Source organism: Egretta garzetta, unplaced genomic scaffold (assembly GCF_000687185.1).
Source record: "Egretta garzetta isolate BGI_Z169 unplaced genomic scaffold, ASM68718v1 scaffold203, whole genome shotgun sequence".
Classification (NCBI taxonomy): Eukaryota; Metazoa; Chordata; class Aves; order Pelecaniformes; family Ardeidae; genus Egretta; species Egretta garzetta.
In genome coordinates this window covers 524,512-535,084 of record NW_009259235.1, presented here as the reverse complement: position 1 = coordinate 535,084, position 10,573 = coordinate 524,512, and the positions used below count along the sequence as shown (strand labels likewise).

Below are 10,573 nucleotides of genomic sequence, written 5' to 3'. Positions count from 1 at the left end.
CTGGTGAACCAGTTCAGCAGTGCTGAAGATGACTTCAACTCCAAGGAAATGCAGTCACTCATCACAGTTCTCTCCACTTTGTCCAAACTCCTGGATCCAGCCTCTCAGCAGGTACTTCACAACCTTAATGGGATGGCAGGGATGTGTGTAGTAGCCATAGGTGTGGGAAGAAGATTATCAGACTGGGTTGACATCTGAGGGCTTTGATGTGTGTGCATGTTCTGCCTTCTCCTGCAGACCACACCATGTCGCAGTGACAGTTTTGTTACCTTATCAAGCACACTCCTGTCAAGTGACTGCAAGGACAGTTAAGAACAAGTTGTTTTCCGACCCCACTCCTGCACGTTCTGATCCTGCCTTTAGGCACCTGGAGTCTGAATGACCTGTTCACCTGAGCAGGGACTCTTAACAGAGCCTAGATGTGGTATGGCTTCCACATGGGAATAGAGCCAAAAAAGGCCAGCAGGCTCATGACCAGTCCAAACTGGCTGAGTGCCTAATTTCTCCCATGCAAGGAGGCTTTTTCTAAAGTGGACTAGAGGTGCCCCATTTTTACAAGCTAGGGACTGCACTAAAAGTGTGCCAGAAGTCTGGAGTCAGCATTTACCTTAAATTAAACAGAGCTGTTACTCTGTCCAAGGGAATATATAGCCATCCCCCTATCCTGGATCTCAGCTTTTCATTTGTTAGTAGGTTAAGTGTCCCTTGTGGAACTTCACATAACATGGCTGGGTGCCTTCCTGCCAGAAGGGGACTCTCCAGGTCTCTCTTCAATGCCTTTTTTTTTTTGTTGTTGTTGTTGTGTTGTTTTGTGGTTTTTTTTTTTTTAATTATTAGTTTTGTGCTTTGAATTCTGTTTCAAAGCTATAATATCTTTTCTCCCCTTATGCAGTTCCTTCAATTCCTGACTTGGACAGTCAAAATTTGCAAAGAAAATGCTCTTGGTAAGTAAGCTTTGGGGAGCATGTTTATATGTGATATGTCAGGTCTGATATTAGACCATTAGATGCTCTGCTGTTGTCTGTCCTGTTTTTACCTCTTTGTTACAGGTATATTCAGTTCCTGTTCTGTGGCAGATTGCCGTGATGTTGTGGTTATTAGCATAAGCATTAGGGGAGAAACTCCATTGCAATAAATATTAGCATTGCAGAAGAAAGAGAAGCCACTTACTTGACTTTTCTCCCTTGTAATTTAGCACATCTGTTGCTCGAGTCTGGATTTATACTCTGGAAAGATATTACTCTTGCCAGAGTTTGTATTGCACTTCCTCAGTGCTTCTGGTCATCATTTTTCTATGAGCTGAGGGCTCCAGTGTGCCATACGTCCTTGTGCAGTATTATATGTGATGCCCTATGTTGTAAACTCTGCTTTTGTAACTGTGGTATTTTGACAGGATTTTCACCTACTGTGTATCATTTCTGGGAATGCAGACTGTTAAATCCGTACTGAATCTGAGACTTTCACTGGGTGTCTGATATTCCTAAATAGCTAGGGGAGCTCTGCACTTGGTAACGTGTTGTTTTCTTTTCCCTTCCCCACAGAGGATATCGCTTGCTGCAAGGGTTTGCTGTCTCTGCTCTTCAGTCTCCATGCTCTGTACAAGAGTCCTGTCAGCCTGCTGCGTGAACTTGCACAAGACATCCATGCTTGCCTGGGAGACATAGATCAGGTATGATGCAGAAGCAGCCTAACTCTTCATCACTTAGTGATGCAGCTAAAGTTTTACTCACCAGAATTTGTGTCCTCTCCTCCAACCAGGACATAGAAGTGGAGAGTCGGTCCCATTTTGCCATAGTGAATGCCAAGACTGCAGCCCCTACTGTCTGTGTGAGTCAAAACAGTGTGTATGGAACAACCTGTATTGTCCAGGGCTACTCTGCTACAAGTGGCTTGTAGACTCCTGTTGTCTCAAACTCCTTCAAAAACCTGTTTTGTTATTGGTGGTTCTGTCTTAGCTTCTGGTTCTGGGTCAGGCGGATAAGGTCCTTGAAGAGGTGGATTGGCTTATCAAGAGACTCACCAGTCTGGCATCAGATACATCAGGTAATAAAAGTCCACGTCTTATTGTTACACCTTTGTCAAAAACAGATGAAGAGCAAAGAGATACTTTGGGATTCGGATTTTGAGGTAGCATCATTTGAGGGCAGGTTAAACCCTTGAGCTGGTTCTACATGAACAAGATAGAGAGCGTTGTCACAAAATCCCTCCAGTGATTATTTTCCCTGTGCCACACTGGTGCTTTGGGCACTAGACACAAAGGTGGTCTTTTGTGCCTCCCACCTGCATAACTGCATTCATTAGACACACATTCACCGGGTATTCATCTCTTTATTCTAGAAGAGTCTTCTCAGGCATCAAACCAAACCCAGGCTCTGGAGAAAGGTGTAATTCTGCAGCTGGGAACTCTGCTGACAGTTTATCATGAGCTGGTACAGACAGCACTCCCTGCAGGGAGCTGTGTGGACACACTGCTGAGAAGCCTCAGCAAGACATACGCAATTCTCACCTCCCTCATCAAACATGTGAGTGCTGCTCTGCTGACAGTGCAGTGGCTAGGATCTGAAAACTTCTTCCCCCATCTGCTACAGCAAGCTCACAGTGACCCCTGGCAGCAGCTATGCTCAGGACTGGGCTGTCGATCTCTTGCAGGAGTTGAGTCCTTATTCTGTTGGTTTTCATGCCCTCAATTTTGTGACCTTTCTGAGCAGTGATAGGTGTGACAGTAGAGATAAAGGAAAGCTTCTCTCCAGCTGAATTTGGCTGTGCGTGGCTTGGAGTGGCTTTTCCCACTGTACCTTGTAGGTTCCTCTGTATGCAGCTGTGTGCCACAGCGAGCGGCACTCGCAGCGTTCTCACAGTGGTCAGCAATCCCGCCCTTGCCTCTCGTTCCCATCCAAGGCTTTTGAAGCATCAGACCTGGGGGAATTGGGCCAGGAAAAGAGGCCAGCGGAGCGAGTGTGAGACAAGGTGGTCTCGCGGCTCTGGAATGTAGACATGGCATTTGGGATATAGCAGGCCATTGGGGAGGATAGTTCTTGCAAATCCTCCCCTCCCCACCATGCCACTGGATGAGCTGCTTTAGGCCCTGCCTGGAAGTACAGATTGCAGGATGGGAACAGCATACCTAGAAGAAATTCTCTCATGTTTTCCTTGCAGTATATCCAAGCTTGCCGCAGCACATCGAATACGATTCCAGGAAGGTTAGAAAAGCTGGTGAGTGTGAGCGGATTGCTGGAGGAAATGGCTCATTGCCTTGAGTTACGAGTAACACCAACCTCTCTGCTACTTTGCAGGTGAAGCTCTCAGGTTCCCATTTGACCCCACAGTGTTACTCATTCATTACTTATGTACAGGTAAGGCCTAAAGTAACTGGTATAATCACAGTCAGTCCATCTGATGCTGCATGGTGTATCACCTGCAGTACATGGGGACCTTTGGGGATTATTAATCTTCTTGACATGATGCAAGTTTCTCATAGTTCAAGCTTTGCTGTATCAAATAACAGTGTAAGACATTTCAGCACCATTGGGACTGAGCATGCTGATTTCTGCTTGAGCAGGGAAGGAAGAGTGTCTGGGCAGCTGGTTTTTAGTTGTTTTTTTTCCCCTCTGTTCATGTGGGGCTTTTGGATGAGACTAATACTGCTGTTAAACACAATGGCAAATAAAGGCCAACAACACTGCAGCCATTGCAGTGTAAAGTAATGTGGGTGCCAAAGACTGCAGTCCCAAAGATGGGATTTAGCTGCTTGGAGAGGAATTGGGTGCTTCAGTGAGGACCACAGGGATTGTACAACAGACGTGGCATATTGGGGAAGGCATAGTGATGTGCAGAGCTACCACTCCTGGGGACTTCTCACACATACGTATTTCTGAATGTATAAATTAAGAAAATAGTTTTTCTTTACTTCTTCTTTTGAGATCACCCCCACCCTTCTTGTATCACTGTCTTTCTGTCATCTAGCTGGTAATGCTGTTAGCTGGCCAGAGCAAAGACTTCTCTGGCCTTACTTGGCTGGTCTTTCTTCCCTGCTTACCCTCTAACGACACTTCTTTTGGCATCCTCCTTCAGAACATCCACAGTGAGAGCTTAAGCTTTGCAGAAGAGAAGAAAAAGAAGAAGAAAGAGGATGAAGCTGCTGCAATCTCCACAGTCATGGTAAGATTGACTCACTCTCTATTAAAACACGGGCTGTATTTGAACTTGGGATCATACCTCAAGGCTTGTGTTACCTGGTGGCTTCTTGCAGATCACCAATGACAAATTGTCATTTGGGCCTTAAGTAAAAATCAGATTTAATCTACCTTAACTTCAGAGAAAAGTCTAAAACAACCCAAACAATCAAAAAAACAACCAAAGCCCAACAAAAAAATAGCCACCTTCACTAAATGCAGCCTAAAAGCTCACAGACATGACACAAAGGTCAAGTCTGGATAGTCTGTCTTGTCTGATATTTTATTATTTGGGGCAAGATATGAAATTGCCAAAATGGGCTCATTTATTGGAACCAATACTGCACTCTGTTTGTGTTTATTAATTTTATCAGTACATTTAAAGATAAAATAGTGGATTCCACTAAAGTAAGGCAGTTGAGAATGACTGGATGATTTGATGGGGAGCAGGCTGGCAGGTTCCTGGTCTTTTATGTCCTTTCTTTGTGCTCCCAGCCAGCATTTCCTCATCTCGTCAGTTATCCCAGACATTCCTGTGATGTTAAGGGTTTAAAAGCCACAAGCATGATCTTCCTAGCTGTTCCCCGAGTGTATGGAAATGGGCTGAAATGCCGCGTGTCCTTTCACCACTCTGTCACCACAGGGGACAAACATCAGTGGTGGTAAATAAACAGGGCAAAAACGTGGTGAAACAGCGCTCGGCTCATTGCCTGGCAGGCGTATGCTTGTGATGCCTTTGCAGAGCTGGAGCGCAGGAAGTTTTTGCTCTGCTGACTGTCAGGCATATCAGGGCTGTGGACTGCAAGCAGAGTACAAAGCAATGCACGGGAGAGCCGCACTGCAGAACCATCGTGGGAGTGAATTTAAAACCAGTTAACAAAGCTGGCAAGGCTTGCTGGGGCAGGACTGGCATGGAGCAAGGCTACTGAAGACACTTTTCTAAACTGGGAGTGGTGTGGTCTTCATGTCACACTACAGCATCATTGTGGGCTTCCACATCTGACCTCTTGCCCTCCTTTCTGCATTTCAGGCTAAGGTGCTTCGGGAAACCAAGCCAATCCCAAACCTGATTTTCGCAATAGAGCAATACGAGAAATTCCTTATCCATCTCTCCAAGAAATCAAAGGTAACATAAAGCAGAGCTCTTCTGTGACCTGAACTCAGTGGAACCGTGGGATCCATGGCACAGTGGAAGACCATTGCTGGTCCACCTTTTAAAGTCTGTATTAATGCCCAAATGAGGAAGGTGTAAGGACCTCCCACTGCTTTCAGCCTTTGCCCAACACTACTGAATTGCTGTCACGCTGATACCAGCAGGTGTCAATGGCTGTGCTGCCCATGACCTAACATTATATGGTTTCTGGTTGAGCAGAAACTTACACACTTAATGCCAGCTTTCCTCACCCCTCTCCCCCAGTCTGTTTCGTAAGATGGAGGGAAATGTACCATGGTGAGGTACTACATGAGACTGAGAGTAACCAGTAATCACTTGGCTTCTAGGAAAGCAAAAATGGGCCACTGGATTAGATGGGGGCAGGTGCTTTTTCACCTATCTTTTGCTTCAATCCTGCATTATTACTGTGATGGACTTGGTCCCAGTGCGGTGCAAAGGACTAGGCAGGACTAAACTAAGATGCTAACAGCACAATGTCCTCTCCCCCTGTTTTCACCTTGGTTGCTGCAGGTGAACTTGATGCAGTATATGAAGCTAAGCACCTCCCGGGACTTCCGCATCAACGCATCCATGCTAGACAGCGTGCTGCAGGAGCAGAACACAGAGAATGCTGAAAATGAGCCAGACAATGACCAGGTCAGAACTCATTTAGCTGCTTTTGCCGATACATTTCCCCCTCTGTTGAGGCCAGCTGTGTTTGTGAGCTGTGCAGGTGTATGTGAAATGAGGACAGTTTGTCTTCCCCGGGTTAGCTCTCACTTTAATACTAAGCTGATAGGAAGGAGGGAAGGGTTAGTCTGGCTAACATCCCCTACGCTCCAGCCCTCTGCCTTGAGTGACCTGTATTTCCATGCACCGATTATCTGGATCTCTGGTCTTAGGGAAGCGAGACTGCTCTTAAGGCCTTGTTGTTTGCCTCAGCAAGCCGAGAGGTCCATCAGCACTACCTCTGAGGACCTACTGGCTGGCCAGGATCAGACCTTTGCAGCATGATGCAAAGTGGGTTTGCATCCCGATTAACTTTTGCAGATAAACAGCTGGCAAGGCAAACTCTGCAAGGCATCATTCTCCTCAGACCCATCTCCTCCACTAGATACTGTTGGTGAAGTTAGTGCAACCTATGCTGGAGAAAGAAAATTAAGCAATTTACTTTGCTGATTGTCCAGGTTTTTATTGGTGCTTCTGTCTGTATTTTCCTGAGTGTTTCAACAAGCCAAAACCCAGCACAACCAGTCCCTGTCCTGTGCCACTGATTAAATAACTAACCTGTGGTCTAAGTTCCAGCATGAACTGGGGGGGTCCACGGGAAAAGTCTCAGTGGGTGCAAGGAGTCCCATATTCAGGTAACTTTGTTAGGGAGGAAAAAGAGCTAAGTCCTGCACATCTTGTTTCTTGCTTTAGGTAAGGCTTGGATGAGGTAATTACTTAGGTAACTCCTTAGACTAACCACACAAAACCAATCACACCCTGTACTGCTACTCTCTCTCCCCCTCCTCAGAGCAGCGCAGCAGAGCAGACAGATGAGACCCAGGAACCCAAAAAGAAGAGACAACGAAAAAAATAAAGCTGGGGTTGCTGCTGCTGCTGCCTCCCCCCACAGTGCCTGTCCCGGAGAACTGCGTGTATGGAGATGATGGTTTGTCATTTCTCTTGCCAAATACTTATGACTTCTTCCTTTGTGCCCACGGGCGTGCAAGCAGTGACTCAGGCCGCTGTCTCAGCTCTTTTGCAGCTGGCTGCTGCCCTCAGAAGCGCCTCTGCTATTTGAATGTGCTGCTATCGAAATCTTCTTCCCCAGGACCATCCCTTCTTACAGCAAAAAAGAAACAGCGTGACCAGGATCAGTCCCTGCCAAACAATCTTCTGAAAGGGCAGCCAGGCTCTGGCAGGCTCTCTGGGCAGTTGTCATCCCGGCACTCTAGCGTCATCATTTCTTCTCCAGCGAGCCTTTGGTTATTTCAATTAGCTGATATATATCCAGCGCTTCTCCTGGAAGACAATGGGACAATCAGTTCCCTGTATTCTGCAGCACACTCAGAGATTGTGCAACAGCAAGAGCGTGATGGTCATGATTTGCTTTAGTTCAGAGCGTGTAGCACAAAAAGCCCTAAATTTATTCCAACTTCTGTTTTGTGTGGTGGTGTGAACACGGGAACCAGCACCAGTAGGAAGCTGGAAACACGAGCTGTTCTGCCTCAGAGCTGAAGCTTGCTGCTGTGTGCAGCTCCTGAGAGGTGACGGCTTCCTCGGGCAAGGCTGGTTTTGCTGTTATATGTTTGCTGACCCCAATGTGCTGCACATGTTAAATTTACCTTGTTCTTGGTGCAAACAGAAGTGCCCTTTTTTCCTCCCAGACCACAAATCCTGTTTCTAAAAGCACCCTTTGCCTATAAGACTCCTAATAAAGGCTACCAAAGGGTGGCAAGTCTGTTGTATTCAATGACTGAGAGAACAAATCCGAGGGCAGGTTCTTATCTGGGAAAAGGCTGCCGCACAGCGACAAGGAGCCATTTAAAGCAGCTCCCAGGCAAGGGTTAAATGTTTGCTTGCAGCAGGTAAAGGGTTGAGTGCAGTTGGGGATGACTGTAGGGGAAGAACGCAGTCCTGCCAAGGGGGTTCTCTGACCAGAGCTGTGCTGGGCTAAGGGGAAGCAGGAAAGGAGAGGACACACCGAAGGCTGGAAGAGCTTGGGTCTGGAGGGCAAAACACGCAAGGTGGCTGAGGCGCCTCATTGCAGAGAAGGAACAACTCAAGCGTGGGCTGTGTTAAGCACACGCAGGAGGCCTCCTCTCTCTTTGAGGGGCACAAATGTGTGTGTGGGCTAACAGAGCCAAGCCCAGCTCATCGCTATCAGAGATATTTGGAAGCAGCAGCACAAACTGCTTGGGGACTGAGAAAGGGAAGAGGGGCTGGGGTGGGTCAGGCAGCAAGGGGCTCGGGAGGTGCCTCTGCTGTACAGAGGAGCCCTCCAGGAGCGGCTGCTCAGGCTCAGTGCTCTGCCTGAGCTGGGGAGGCTCGTGCAGAGGGGGCTGCTGCTGGTTTAGGGCACACAGACACCGCTCACCTTGAGGGATGCCGTATTTCTTCTCCATCCCAGTTGGATTGGATGGTGTCGCGCAGTTCATGGTCACCTCTTTCCTTAAGCACTGGTCAATGTCCACTGCGCTGAAGAAAGCCACTGACTGCGGCAGATCCTGGAGGCCCAGTTTGTAGGCAAACATGCACCTGGAAGAACAGGCAACCAGGTCAGGCAGTGCTACACATCACCCTTAGCCTTGTCACACCTGGCTTCGGCCAGCCACAGCTTCACAACACAGTGGCCAGCCATGGCTACCAGGCTGCTCAGGGGCTGGACCACAAGGTGCTGGGCAGCAGGAGGGTCAAGCATTGCTAAAGGGGATGTGGGAGGAACAGCGTAACGCTACCTTGAGCCTCCTCAGAAGAAAGGAAGAACCCAGCCCTTAGCTGCTGGCTAATCGTCCCAGGCAGAGCCAGTGCTGGATTTTCCCAGCAGGAAGCTCTGTGCTTGCAGGAGCCGGCACAGAGGCACAAACGCCAGGGCGTCTGCCCCCGCTGCGCATGCCGCACCGGCACAGAAAGGCTGTTTGCCGTATCCGTGCCTCAGCACAGGAGAAAACAGCTCAGCTTTGGCCAGCTCCCGTCTAACTAAATACCCACAGTGCCACGAAGGGGATGTGGCAAAGCTGGCCGTGCTGGAGACAGATTGAAGGGAGCCCTTCACGGCCCAGGAGCTTTCCAGGCTGCGCTTAACCTTGGATGGGGCAGGGAGGCAGCAGGAACACCCCAGGCTGCGGAAGGGGCAACAGCGCTGCTGCTCGCAGCACAGACCACAAGCCCTGCCTCTTGCTGTCCCCTGAAGGCAGCGGGGAGACGAGGCATGGGGACAGCGTCACGCTCCCAGCCTCTCAATCAAGTCCAAGGGCTGCTGCCTCGCAACGGAGCAGGAGGTGATGTGCTCGCATCCCAGAGGAGCGGAACGATTGGCCCCATCTCCGCAGGAGGCGAAAGCTGACAAGATCCCCCTCTCGCCAGCAGGTTATCCCTGGAAATTGAAGCCGAGCTCCATTTATAGCCACCTGAGTCACTCATGAAGGAAGCACAACCCCCCAGCGCTGCCAACTTCCCTTGAGCAGAATGAAAACCGCTCTGCGCCAGCTTGCTGCGGGCAAAGCTAGCCCCTCTGCTGTCACCCCAGTCCCTTGGGTTTGCCCCATCCCACCCCAGGGATGCCACTCGCTCCCAGGAGACACCGCAGCCGCCACATCTCACCGCGTCAGGAGGTTGGTGATCTGCAGGGCCAGGGCTGCCCGGTAGCGATCCTGCTGCTGGACCAGGTAGCGCACCTCGTCGTGGATGCTGATGCAGAAGCGCCCGTTGATGTCAAACTCCTCAAAGAGCCACTTCATGGCGACCAGCATGAGGTGCAGGTAGTCAACGGCCGAGCTCTGCACCACCCAGTTCACTCTGCTGGTCAGAAACTGGTGGAAGGAAACACAGACAGATGCTAGGAGAGCATCAGGGTCTCAAGTCTGGTCTCGATACAGGAGAGCTCCTGGGGGAAGCCTGTTAAATTCAGGGTTTTGGGGTTTTCTTGATAGCATGCAGGTAAAGAATAGGGGCAATGGGTTTCTTCATGGCTCCAAGAGCCTGCTGGGTCTCCACTGCCTAAGAAGGTCTGAACGTGGGGTTGCCATTTTGGAGAAGACAAGCAAAGCCAAGAGCTCAGCAGCACAGAGCCCCGTCCTTACCTCCCCCTTGGCCACGGCGGGCTCCAAGGCCCTGCTGATGTGACAGCCCAGCACTGGGGTCTGCGGCGAGGGGGATAAGGCGATGCTCTCCAGCTTGTTGAACATTTCAGACTCAGTTCCTCCAGACCACACTCGGTGCCCCACCACGTCCCACTTCTTCTTCCTCCGGGACCTGGTGGGAGAGGGAAGGTTTACTGGAAGCATGGGATGAGGCTGCAAGCCCTGTTTGAGAGCCTCAAATGGTTTGGGGCAGCCTCCTGCTGCTAACTGCGCACTGGGAGAGATTGGGAGGCCCCAGATGAAATGGACTCCGCTCTGGGGAAGCAGGGAGGGAGGATCAGGACCATCCAGCCCCATCTCCCTTACTGGGAGCTGCAGCTCCCTCCACCTCGCACCCCAGTGCCACCAGAGCCGTGCAGGGTCGGAGCATCTCACCTTTTCACGGCTTCTCTCTGGAG

At 49.7% G+C, this 10,573-nt stretch overlaps 2 protein-coding genes across 2 annotated transcripts in view; one reads left to right on the top strand and one right to left on the bottom strand.

Annotated features, from left to right (window-relative positions):
* FANCI (FA complementation group I) overlaps window positions 1–6,919 on the top strand; it is a 23,354-nt gene extending 16,435 nt beyond the window's left edge. The window contains exons 25-36 of the mRNA XM_009635884.2: window positions 1–111; window positions 893–944; window positions 1,542–1,669; window positions 1,759–1,827; window positions 1,956–2,043; window positions 2,338–2,522; window positions 3,157–3,213; window positions 3,294–3,353; window positions 4,072–4,158; window positions 5,203–5,298; window positions 5,857–5,982; window positions 6,845–6,919. Coding sequence (XP_009634179.1) covers window positions 1–111; window positions 893–944; window positions 1,542–1,669; window positions 1,759–1,827; window positions 1,956–2,043; window positions 2,338–2,522; window positions 3,157–3,213; window positions 3,294–3,353; window positions 4,072–4,158; window positions 5,203–5,298; window positions 5,857–5,982; window positions 6,845–6,910 — 1,125 coding nt within the window. The 3' untranslated portion in view covers window positions 6,911–6,919. The remainder of the gene's footprint in view (window positions 112–892; window positions 945–1,541; window positions 1,670–1,758; window positions 1,828–1,955; window positions 2,044–2,337; window positions 2,523–3,156; window positions 3,214–3,293; window positions 3,354–4,071; window positions 4,159–5,202; window positions 5,299–5,856; window positions 5,983–6,844) is intronic.
* A 13-nt stretch (window positions 6,920–6,932) lies between these two features.
* The window catches only part of POLG (DNA polymerase gamma, catalytic subunit), an 11,067-nt gene continuing 7,426 nt past the window's right edge, over window positions 6,933–10,573 (bottom strand). The window contains 5 exon segments of the mRNA XM_009635883.2: window positions 6,933–7,335; window positions 8,411–8,571; window positions 9,637–9,845; window positions 10,116–10,287; window positions 10,551–10,567. Of these exon segments, the coding sequence (XP_009634178.1) occupies window positions 7,274–7,335; window positions 8,411–8,571; window positions 9,637–9,845; window positions 10,116–10,287; window positions 10,551–10,567 (621 nt within the window). The 3' untranslated portion in view covers window positions 6,933–7,273.